Genomic DNA, 13,422 nt, shown 5'->3' with positions numbered 1-13,422 from the left:
ACAAGTACACACAACTGTAAGGGTATGTGTAGTAGACACGCATAGACACTTTCATTCAGACATTTGGCCGGCACATCTGGCTCTTAGAACTTGAAAAGATTGTTTTGAGGATGGCTTATGTTGCTTTAAAAGATCCCTTGTTATAAGAAGTGTGTGTAACACATGTAGGTCTTCATGACAATCCCACCAGCAGATAGTATGGCAGATTTAATGTCCTCTGAATGTCTGCTTTCTGTTGCACAGTGGTCCGTACAGTTATGATACATTTAACTTGATATCCTCAGTTGATGGTATTGTATAAGTAATCCAAATAAGTTGAAGAAACACATCTCCTTTAGTTGTTTTAATTGTATATAATAATGATCTTTATCATGTACAGTGGGCCCAAAAGGCTGAGACCACTAGTGGAATTGATTATGTTTTGCATTTTTCTGATTTAATTCATATCAATTAGCCAAGATCATCAAACTTGAGTGTAAAGAAAAAAATATATGAATTTTATGAATTTCGCGATAATGAACAGTCGACTGTATGTGTTAGGCCTACATGTAGGCTACTCACCAAATAAATAAAAACGTGGATATGAAATATTCCTTAGAGTTGAATTTATTTTACATCTTACTTATAGGCCTATGTTGAGAGGGAAATTGCGGTCTTTCTCCCCCTATTGTCACGTAGAGTTAAACGGGCTTCTCGAACAGAAAAAATGTAAGACTTTAATTACAACGTACAAAACAATCGGTCTAGCAAGGTGCACTGTGTAATTTTTTAGCGGCATCTAGTGGTGAGGTAGCGAATTGCAACCAACAGAAGTTACAGTGGCTGAGAGGAAGAGATACAGCAGAGAGTAGCCAATTAAGCAATGAGGTCTTTGCAAAGATAAATTAAGAAATTATATTTACTTAATTATTCAGTAAAACGATATGTTATTGCAAATGTTATTGTTACTTGTTCATCATTGTGTCAGTGTTTTATTCGCTGACTTTAGCTAACAACATAGTGACGAAACGCGTTTGTCCGTTTAGGGCTACTGTAGAAACATGTCCGCGCATTTTAAATTTAAGGGGACCCGCGGTGTATCAGAGAATGTCCGTATAGATAGGTTTCCGATGACGTCACATTTCTCCCGCAACTCCTTACGGCGCCATCTTGTGTGTCAAGTGGGTCAAGCGTTTGTGTTACGGAGCATGATAATACCCTGAATCGGCATTATTCTGAACATAAAAATCATACGATTATTCTCCGTTTGGCTTGAGTTAATGTTCAGTGCTGCTCTTGTGAACATTTAGAGGTTTTGTGCTCTGGAGATGTGACACTTTATCTAATCATTTCCAAGATGGGCTAGCTAAATGCGCTAGCTAGCTATAATCGGCTGTCAAATCGCTGTACCCAGGCGGCTACTATCGACACAGCCCTTGAGAGGTGTTGGCTGGGCAGAAGCACACTCTGACGATTGTCCACCTTCATCACTTTCTCTGTGGCCACATCAGCTGGTCGAGCACATCGCTCCGTGCCTCTGCTCTCCATCTCTCTCCTAAGTTACACTAAATTAGCTCGGAGCGTTGTGTTGTTGTTGTTGTTGTTGTTGTTTTACCCAGATGGTGTTGTCTTGACACTGAGTCTAAATGTACCATATAATAAGGGCTGTGCAGATATCAGCCGCCTGGCTACAGCGATGTGAACCGTCAATGCAGGGCTCCAGACTAACATTTCCACGAGGGAGAGAGAGCAAGACAGCGCTTAGTTTGGAGACGGTGAAGTCTTGTTTACATGTTCGCCTGGCTCCGAAGAGAGAGAGAGAGAGTGCGCGCGCGCGACCGGCTCTCTCTCTATCTGCTCGTTCTTTCAGTTAAACATGCACCCAGTTCATCTACATTACTCACCGATCAAATAAGACTTTGGCGGGACAAAAATTCACTTTGGCGGGCGCTAAAACAAGTTCAATGCAGGAGAATTCATGCGTGAATTTAACTGAGTAGTGTATGACCATGCACTCGCACAAATGCGACCACATAAAATTTTAACTCGGACATTCTAACAAAATAATTGTATGCTTCCAGAGACTTTCTTCTTCTTAATTTGTCATCGTTATCTCAACACAAAAGAGTCAAAAATACTTTATATTAACTGGCTTTCTATTAATGCAGCACAGTGAATGAGCCGTGTCTCCCAGTGGCTTACTGAAAGCTTTGACACACAACATGGCGGCGCGCCGCAGAGGATAATGGGTAATTCGAGAAACGGAAACCCATCTATAGACGGGCTCTGGGTGTATGTAGATAGAAATGGCTCATTCTAAGGTAATAAAAACATAATGGTTCATTAAGTAAGGTCTTTATACACCACTGAAAACATAGTTATGTATATGATATTGCATTTCTGTCTACAGACTCTCCTAAATATTAAACAATGCACCTTTAATGTCATCCAGTATCATGGACTTGCTCTTGTCCTGATCACTTTGTCTGTTTATTCTTAGATAACAACCGGCTGGGTGTTCATTATTCCTTCAGACCACTAGATGGCGCAGTTGACTGAATAAATACATCATAAAAACTACAAATGAGACAATAAAGCTGTATAACTTTATAGTAAATATTTCAGCATAGCAGGTTGGCATACTTAAAGCTATAGGGTAGACAGATTTCGGAGAGGCTAGCTAGTGAGCTATCTTTGAAAGCATAAGATCCCACCCTCTGATGACGTGTGATGTCTGCTCAAGCAGGGTGCACATAGAGATATGGAAAAACATACATTGACAGGCAGGAACGACATCGTATCATTGTATTTGACCAAATTCAATGATTGGACGAACATTTTATGGTCCTACGCCTTCCACAGACTTTATATATAGGCTATAAATACATTTAGATCACTTAACTTAGTGATTGCTATCAGGATGTGAAGAGACTTTCAACCAGCTTAACAAAAAATGTTTCTGGAACAAATCACCTACCCTGCCTTAAAAGGGGTCATCGGATGCAAAATTCACTTTTATATGGTGTTTGCATATAAATGTGTCTTTGCAGTGTGTGGACACAACCACCATACATTGAAAAAATCCATTCACTCCTTTTTTTCTACCCCCAAAAAGCCTAAACACTCACAATAATCAAGCCGTTTGGATTTTCTGAGCAATATGATGTCATATTGCTCATGCTCCGCCCATGACCACTGAGAGACTGTCCCGTATTAGCATTTTCCCTCAGCCATTTGTATACTGTTTGCCAAGGCAGCACTTTACATGTCTTGTGTCCACACCCCCATGGAAGAGAGGGGTGGGGTGAACAGTAGCTCATTATCATTTAAAGAGACAGGCACCGAACAGGCTGTGAACAGAGCTGTTTTTGAGGAGGTAAAAAGGGTGTTGTTTTACACAACCATTGAGGAATTTTAACCAATGTGTTACAAACTTTACATGAAGACCCTAAAGAATCATACCAACTTGTGGAAAATGGGCATCCGATGACCCCTTTAAAGCCGATTACCCCTGTGTAATATTTTAAGTTGATTTTTAGCAAAAAACACATTGTTATTTCAAAATTATACGTTCTCATTAATGTGTAATCACTTCAACTAATTAAGTATTCTCGTAAGTGTATAATCTGCCATTTAGAATACATATGAGCAAGTCGCTCGAATGGCGGAAGCCATGTTGCGCATCCATCTTGAAAATACATTAGACAATGAGGGACATACAAGCTTCGCCTTTCGCGTTTTTACCATAGACTGTAAAAAAATATGGACGTAGTGTCCGTGACGTCACCCGTAGGTTTCTGAAGACCGTTTTTGAAGCCTAAAGTGGCCGTGGCCGACCGTTGCCATCTTGGCAGCGCGTCACTCCCGAATTTATTTATTTTTACAGTCAGACAATGAACTGAGGTAACGTGACGGCTAACAGACAGCAGACAAACGGCTAATGATGACTAATGACCACAGCAGCGGGAATCCACCCGTCACTCTAAAGTGGACACCCTTAATTATGCAGAAATTTTAAGGCTTAATATAATTTAAACGGATAAGTTATAAAAAAATTCACCCCCCTCACAGTTGTCATGAAGGGAAAAATAAGCTATATAGACCAAAGCCACTTTTTGCACCAGGCTGTAAACATGTTTTTTTCTGCTGTAAAGTTGGGCATTTTAACATGGGGGAGATACAGATTTGACTCACTTCTGCATCCAGCCTCAAGCGGCCGATCGATGAATTGCCGTTGAATTCACTTCCGTGTTGGTTTCAAGAGAGAGACAGGGAGGTTGCCGCTTGGTTTTTACACGCAGTGGCACCGTGACGAATGCGAGAGGGAGATTTGCTCGCGTTTGCCGGCAGATTTGAAATAATACGGCCACTGTAGGAGTTAAAACGCCTTCGGAATGGGAGGAGCTAGAAAGTAATATCAGAGAATGTCTAATAAGGCGAGAAGTTTCACTCTCAGTACACTTCCGGCTTTTGAACTGGTTGCAGTTCCACTCTGATTCCATATGAGGGCGCTCACAGGACGAGTGCAGAATGAATGGAGGTCTATGCACATCAAAATCCACTTTTCTCAGGATATAATTTTTTGTCTAGTAATTTGAATGTTGTATTCGAAAGGAGATGCAAAGAAATTACACATTGCTGGGTGTTAGATTTTTTAGAGTCACTTATTTGCTTTAAAAAGTCTTTTAAAGTGTCAATGACTTCATACACATCGTACGACCAGAGACACTGCTTAACAGCAATCCTTCACTCACTCTGGTGCGTTCGCACTCTGCACTTTCTTTTCACTCGAGGCATCGACAACACAGCTGACACAGGTAAATACACGTGCTAGAAGAGTTTTTGTTTTGTTTGTTTCTAGTCCCGCTTCGGATGCCACGATGCCATCAAGCGGCATCTCTGGTCGTAATCAGTCCTTCACTGACCAATCAGCGTTCATTAGCAGAATGCTAGCGTGTTATGGGCAACAACAACTCAACCTGTAAGAAATCAAAAGGAATTAAGTACTCGTTCATTCAACTTTCAACCTATAACCCATGTTGAACTTGCAAAACCTACAATCAAATCTGAGATTTCTCAACGGCAATCGGGTGAAAGAGACACATTTTGCCGTCTAGCCCCATAGACTCCCATTCATTCTGCACTCATGGGCGATCGCCCCCAGTGGAACTCTGGTGGAACTACAACCAAAATTCGGTACAATAGGACTTAATAGGGAGTGGGCAGGCTCTCCGTAGACGGGCTCTGGTAATATTCAGTTGGTAGTCATATACAATTTCACCGCTAGATAGGAGTAAATACTACACAGTGTAGCTTTAAACAAGTGCCATAATAATAAATAAAAAACGCAGAAAACAGAAACAGAAAACCCACTCAGTTAGTTGAAAAATGCAGGTGCATTTAAACAAGGAAATACCTGAAAGACTGCATTTGAACTGCTGGTCCTCAGTAATGTATACGTTACTGATTTAGTTTAGGTTTAATGATGCACAAGGAAAGGGTGGGCTATTGCGAAAATCACGATAAAAAGTGTTCATTCAGCTGTTAGTTAATTTAAATTCCTTGGTTTGAGTGAGCTAAACTGGAGGAAAACGACCATATCCAAGCCAGCTGGTGCATAATCCAATGAGATGACGGTTATATGTGTAATATTTAGTTTGGCCCATAGAACAACACTTGAGAGTTTATTTCTAAATGCCTCTTTGTTATTCCCTCAAAAATTGTATTTTCACGGTATGAGTCACATGAGTAATCATGTCAATTACTGTGCACTGCCATATGTGCGGGTGAGAGAGATATTTATTGTGCTAACCTCCTATTACAGCTTCTCAGTCAGGCATCTGAAAAGATATGTAAACACACAATCATCATTGAATACTTCATGACATCATTTCAAATCAAAAAGCAAATTTTACATTTGATTCAAGAGCAGTGGGTGTCCATCTGTGTTTTTCATGTGTCAGTTGCAAATTTGGTTGATATGAGGATCACTTTTGCATCACCTACAGTGTGTCTCATGAGAAGAACACTAGCATTTAATGTACTTCTCTGCTGAAACTTATTTTAATTTAACTTATTTTAATAACTTCAGCTAAATAATGAAACTTTTGAGCAGCTTTACAGCATAATTGAACTCTGTTTGCATCACTGAATCATTTTCCTGTTTATAACTGTAAAGTTGCTTTGACATGTCTAAAGCGCTATATAAATAAAGGTGACTTGACTTGACTTTATGTATTCATTTAAAATAATAATAATAATAAATGTTATTATTGGGCTATTATTTATTTGAGAATTTGTTCACGTTTATTTTCTTGAATTTTGCAGTACTTTAGGTCAACTTATATTGCTTTTAAATGTGCTAAGAGAAAATGTCTGTTTTTTCCAATTAAACAGTGATTAGTTAATGCACGAAGGTGTCTCCTATACTCCTGCTATCTGCTACCTGCTAGCTCTGACTTGGACTGAGTGCGTTTCATAAGCAGGCTTGATAGAAAACATGGATCTTGTTCTCTTCGCATGCAAATAGCGATGTATAAAACTGAGCTCCAGGAAACATAACTTGATTAGCAGCTAATGTTCCTCCCAGAGAGACCATCAATCTTCATCAGAGCCCCACCCCTCCCTCGGCGTTGAGAGCGTATTTGGACAACTGAGTTTGGTTTACGCTAGGAGTGAAAATATATAATAAACACACAGATTAAACTCTTTTGATGCCGGCGGCTTGAAATGGTTTGATTTAGTGCTGCTTGGAGACGTGATTGCACATGAAACAAGGGTGATGACGCTTCTGCAGTATTGCTCCTTTCTCTCATTCTTGATTTGACCCCTTTCTGATATATCAGGCCTTGTCAGTTCAGTCTCAAATGAGTCATTTGAGGAGATCCAAGTTTAGAACCATGCATGGCCGATAGACCTCTTCATGACTGGGCTCTTGGTAAATGGTTCATTGTGAAAATAAAATAAAATAAAATAAAAATGTAATAAAATAAAATAAAAATGTAATAAAATAAAATAAAAATGTAATAAAATAAAATAAAATTTTAATAAAATAAAATAAAATTTTAATAAAATAAAATAAAATAATGAATGATTAAATAAATAAATTCATCAGTATACATAATCATTTCAGGTAAATGTTTTTTTACAGTTTTCTCACTTTATATTTATCTAAATTTGTCATTGGGGGTGGTCATGGCATTTTACAGAAAACAGCTGACAATTGAAATGATATTTGTAGACATATTATTGCATTAATATCTAGCACCTCACAGTTTTAGGACCTTGAGCACATGGCTTATAATGTCACATTAAACTGTAAAACCATCAACACTATAATTCTAAAGGCACAATCATAATTATATATACTGTACTGTATACTGACATGTATTAATGGCACAATAAACACCAAAATACATAATTTGTCTGATATAATGTTTACAATAATATATATAAACAACTGGTTTCAAACAATAATTCTTTAAATAATTAAAAATCATTGCAAGGCAGTGTGTCATTATCATTTCACTTGTGGTCTGAATCAACTGTTTGTGGATCTGAATGATTTTTGACTTTAATTCAGCTAAACAATATGTTTGTGTGACAGAAATGTTTGTGTTTTTTTTTAACTAGGAAACTGCTGTTTATCAAATACTGCTTTATAGTCAATGGCATCTCTCACAGTAGAGCTCTTGTGGTTACGGCCGCAGAAAGTGTGCTCCATTTCCAGTCAAAATAAATGAAAATGAGTGAGAATTTTTTACACTTTAAACACTAGGAAGATAATCTTTCTTCTCGTGTTTATTTTAATATAATGCTTGAGACGGACCGAACACAAACTGAGAATGTTGTCATTAAAAATTCACATCCAGCTCTGTGGTCCGTCAGCTTCAAGCTGTTGAGACAACATTTGCCTTCTGTGATACTGTTTTTGCGGTTACCAAAATATCTAAAAAATGCCAGTCTAGCCAAATATCCAACAGTTAGACATTTAGCAGTCCGTCTGTATTACATCACAGGATCTTTGCAGAGATGAAAATGAAAATGTTTTTATAAAACATAGACTGGTAACTTAACCATCTATGTGTGGTAGCCTAACTGAGGTTGAGTATTGTAATACATTATAACACTAGAGGGCATAATTATCTTTAGCAACGTAAAGAGACAATCAGTGCTTAGTTTGAGAATTTAAATGTCAAAAATAGCTAATTATACATTCAACTATTTATTCCACTTATTTGGGTTTAATGCAATAAAGCTGTATCGGTAAAGGTCATAATTCACTTAATATCCTATGAGGTGTATAGGAAATGATGCCGTGATGAAATCCCGCTGAATATGAAAGAACGTTCTTAAAGATCACCTTAGAGATAGCAGTGGTCCGCTATGATCATGGGGCTGCGATCCAGCAGAGCCCTTGCAGACTGCTCCATCTAAGGAGCCCATCTGTGAAGAGGAGGACAGATGGAGGCAGCAGATTGAGAGATGTAGTCTCTTTCTCTCTACAAACCTTCAGATGGATGACGCTCTATTTACACTTCTGACCAAAAGAATCCTATACACAGGAAATGCTTGTGGATGTGAGTTCCTCTGCTCGAATGTGGGGAAGCTTATTTATTTCCACAAGCATTCCTGATTTGCACTCACTGAGGCTTAAACCTTTCAGTTCAAAAACCACTTATGGCTATATATGGTGGCAAGGAATACATGTGGTAGACTAGTTTCACAGTTCAGGATTATGCATAGTCCTGGAACAACAAGTAGTCCTTTATATCCTTTATATAGTATACAGACATATTATTGCATTAATAGCACATATCTATATATATATTGTGTAGGAAATTGAAGGCATTCATTTCAACAAAGTTTTACTCATACTCAATGTTTATTTGAAGAATTGAGTTCTCTGTTTAACTCAATATAAATCTCTCATTGAAAGTCCAGGGTACAACCAAATAATTTCATTTTCTTTTCATTACTGTGTCTTTAAGCAGTAAATCAAGTTTCAGTTTGTGTGTATCTATAGTTAGAGGAGAGGACAAGAACAACAGCCCAATGCAATTTGTCAAGTATCTGTCATAAGCACTGAGAGGAACATATAAAACTCTTGCTCACATAAACAATAACATTTTACAAAGACATCTGTATGGATGGTTTGCAAAGAGTGTGTTCTTGATCATTGTATACACATCATAGAATGAACTACTGTTAGTATACTGTGTACAGTATAGGCCTGTTCTGTAGATACAGGCCACCCATGTTGAATCCCATAACGACGACGACAACAATTATAGTAGTAGAAGAAATAATAATAATATTATCCTGAATTCTCGATATATGTTTTAAAAAGTTTTGTTTGCAATTAATAATAATAAAAAGAAAATAAGAATGTTAATGAGACTGAATTCATTGAATATTTTTAGGCATAAAACTATTTGCTAAACAGTCTGTGATTCGTCAAAAGAATAATTTCTCGCCTGTTTTCTCTCTGAAGTTCAGCGTTTTGTCGGGACAGGTGAGAGACAGGTAGGAGCAGAGCGGGAATGCGCGCGGGTACAGATGTGGGTGCGTGTGTGCGATCAGCGAGGACGTGAGCGCGTAACCGCGCGACTCCACACACTCAACCGGCGCTCCTCCAGAAACCCCGCACCTCCGCTGGAACTGGCTCTCCTTTTTCGACAGAATACTGTCAATGCTAAACTCCTTCGATTTGTCTGTGTTTTTTCGAGGTTGCGTCTGCGCATTTATTGCTTTGAATTTGGCGTCTCCATTTTGCGCGCTTCCAATGTCATTCTTCACGGGTTCCAGCGTCTCTTGCGCGCTTAAATGCGCTGTGTTTTTTCGAGTTTGGGTGTTTAGAGACACTGTGCTGGTCTGTTCATGCGTCGGGCATCCCGGGTTAGCGCCCACTGTGGTCGAGGGTGCCAAACACCAGTCTCTCGTGGAGTCGGAGGCGTGTGCGCCCACGTTTGCCTCACTATTTTGTGGTTGGGTGCCGTTAAACTTCTCGTGGACGTTTATATCGGTTTCAGGATGTTTTTCATGTTGCTGTTTGCTTAAATCTGACTCTTTCTCCACATGGGTACTGTGGTGAAGTTTGGAAGTCGTTGCTCGTGTTCTCTTGTGAGCGACTTTAGTCTCACCCGTCTCCTGACCCCTGCACTTTCTCTTTCGCCGCCTGTAGTTTCCGTTCTCGAACATGTCCAGACATTTGGTGTCCAGCGTCCAGTAGCTGCCCTTCCCTGGTCGCCCTTTTTCTCTGGGCACTTTAATAAAGCAGTCGTTCAGCGAGAGGTTGTGGCGGATTGAGTTCTGCCAGCCCTGCTTGTTGTCATGGTAATAGGGGAAGCGGTCCATGATGAACTGATAGATCCCGCTCAGCGTCGCGCGCTTGTCCGGCGCGTTCTTAATTGCCATGGCGATGAGCGCGATGTAGCTGTAGGGAGGTTTCTGTGGAGGCTCCTGCCGACTGGACGCGAATCCCAAAGCGGGAATGATGCCTCCAACTTCGCCACCGTAAACATAGATTAGGGAGGAATTCGATAGACTGAGAGCCGATGCAGCCACGCCGGGCTGCGGCACTGGGCTGTGGTATAAACTCATGACTTCGGAGGACACTTTCAGTCTGTGGAGATCGCCACCGGTGTGTCCGCTTCATGAGTCTAAATGTTAAATAATTGTTGTCCGTTTTTTTTTCTGTTTTATGTTGACTTAGCGCTGGAAAATAAATTGTCTATGATAAACACTCGTTGTGTTCCCTCAGCCCACCCACATTAATTAAAATTTCATTGCAGAAAGCCTCGAGTGTCTCTCTCTCTCTCTCTCTCTCCGCGTGTCCCCTGCCTACCAGCCAATGGTGTGCTCGGTTATTCCTTCATTTGTTTATAGAATTAGTCTGTTGATAAGTCTGCCCACCCAAGTTGAATCAAGCTGTGTTTATTTGGAAAAATTTCCGGGCACCCAATACATAAACGCACTGATCTGATGTTTGAAATATCACGTCCACCCTTAACGCTGAAAGTTGCTCGCACAGAGAGAACAAGCAAACATGACAGAGCTCTTTTGGGGAGTTGCTTTGGGTTGCTAGAAAAGAAAACAAAGCTGGCTATGTAAAAGAAAATGACGGTAACACTTTACAAAAAGGTTTCATTTGTTAAGATTATAGTTTACATGAACTAACAATGAACAAAATTTCAACAGCATTTGTTAATGTCAATCTCAACATTTACTAATACGTTTTTAAAATCAAAACATCAGTTAATGCACTATGAACTCACATGAATATGAACATTCCATTAGCAAAGGTTAATACAAAACAAAATATTAATACATTGTTAGTTCATGTTAATGCATTAACTAATGTTAACAAATGTGACTTATTGTAAAATATTACCAAAATAACCTTTTTTGGTCACACTTTAGATTAGGGTTCAATTCCCTTAACTAACTATAACTTTTGCCTATAGTTATTAATAGTTAGTGAGGTAGTTGTTACGTTTAGGTATTAGGGATGTAGAATAAGGTAATGCAGAATAAGGGCATTAATATGTGCTTTATAAGTACTAATAAACAGCCAATATCCATATGCATGTGCAACTATTAATAGTGAGAATTGGACCCTAACCTAAAGTGTTACCCAAAATGTATACATTTTTATTTCAGATGAATCTGTAATTATAAAGTTAAACAGTAGATGTTTGTTTAGTTGCACTGTTTGCAATTTTGATTGCAAAACTTTATTTACCAAAAGATATAGCCTATATAGTAAAATAAACTATTGTTTTAGTAAAAAGTATGAATTATCTTATAATTTACATAGAAAGTGCAAAGGGCAATATCTTTTAGATTTTTTGTAAATTGGATCATCAAAAGAGTGCTACTAATTGCCTTGGATAAAATGGGAATATAAGATTCATGAGGAAAATGGTATTCCTATTCCCTGAAATCATCTATTTTTTTTATTTAATTTAAAAGTTCTTCTCGGTGCATTGAAATGTTTTATGGTGTATTTGATCTTTATTGTATTATTTTATTATTGTGTGTCTGGTCTTGATCATGTTTTGTGTCTTTGAACTTTAGGACATCATGTGGTCTGCCAACCACCTGTGCTGTTATCAGTGTGACTAAAACTAAAAAGATTTTAGGTTTGTTATTATAATTTAATGACATGACTTGTAATATCCTCACTAAATTTTGGTAATAGATTGGCAACCACAGCTGCTATACAAAACCATTTTTACCGTATAGCTTCTTTATTGTCTCATTTAAAGATTTCATCAGTTTGCTAACAATAGATAAAAGAGCAGTGATATCCAAAAAAGGAAAACTTGGCTGGACGTTAGGAGAAACTGTATTATTTGTGAATGCACGCATGATGCTTTATATTATGTATTTTCCTGTTTATAGGACCGAGAGGGATTATAACAACTTTACAAGTGCACACAGCTGGCCTGTGATTACATTATGCGTTTGGAGGTTTTTGTGGATAAACTTAAAAGTTTTTCCTGAGTTTGTACTTTCCCTCTAAAGATGGTGATTCATAAAGTTTTAGACTAAAAATCCAGACACACCGACATCACGCCACTCCGATAATGTTGCTTCTTATGCTTGCTGTAGAGGTAATCTAACAGACGTGTTGCCGTTTTCTTTGAGCATGTGTAACCTTTCCATATTGTGTTATTGTGCTATAATAATTAGAGAAAAGCCCTGTTTTGTGTTTCATGTTGCAGTATATGAATTGGCTTTGTTTTCATATATTATATCTTGCATCATTATTGACTGCTCCTAAAACATTTTATTCCAGGTATTTTCATTCAGCATGAATTTTTAATCAGCGAATCTGTCTTCTAGACTCAAAACAAGGAGAGAAATGTGGTTTTAGATTGTTTGTATAAGTAGACACAGATTTTTTCTGTTATTTTTAACTGTTAGCAACATGTGTTAAAATTCCTTACTTTTTGTTTTATTCATCATGTTCCCATCTGAAGGATAAAAACAAACAAAAACCCCTGTGAAACAGACTGGCAAGGTTTGTTACCAAACACAATAAATAAAATCAGGGCCAACAATGTTTCCACAAACAATATAATTGGAGTTTTGATCTGGGCTATTGGTGCAGAGAAAGTCAAATTATTCACAGAGTTTGTTCCGTCTTTTCAGTCAATTTATGTCAAATGTGAATATATTGCATACTTTTCAGAAGAGTTGTATGTATCTTTCATTCTGTTTGGACAGTTGTTGTTTACTAGGCCTTTTCACCCAATGCTACTTACAAAGCTACCTAATTACGGGAAAAGGCCCAGTGGGACAATATGGGGTTAAATGGGGTTTGCTTGCACACAAAATCATGTTCCTTATAATAAACAAACAATTTGTTACATTTACAAACTATCATGAAAGAACACTGACCAACACAAGGAGGTGCATCTGGATCGTATATAACGA

General features: G+C 38.3%; 1 protein-coding gene across 1 annotated transcript; it reads right to left on the bottom strand.

Moving 5' to 3' along the window:
* Positions 1 to 8,854: 8,854 nt before the first annotated feature.
* Positions 8,855 to 10,721, bottom strand: foxl1 (forkhead box L1). Its single transcript, XM_084124674.1, has one exon. It carries the CDS (start codon positions 10,579 to 10,581, stop codon positions 9,436 to 9,438), a length of 1,146 nt encoding a protein of 381 aa, XP_083980800.1. The 5' UTR covers positions 10,582 to 10,721; the 3' UTR covers positions 8,855 to 9,435.
* Positions 10,722 to 13,422: the final 2,701 nt, after the last annotated feature.

Source organism: Abramis brama, assembly GCF_963993115.1.
Source record: "Abramis brama genome assembly, chromosome: 9".
NCBI classification, from domain to species: domain Eukaryota; kingdom Metazoa; phylum Chordata; class Actinopteri; order Cypriniformes; family Leuciscidae; genus Abramis; species Abramis brama.
The sequence above is the reverse complement of the archived record's forward strand: the minus strand, read 5'-3'. Positions and strand labels throughout refer to the sequence as shown.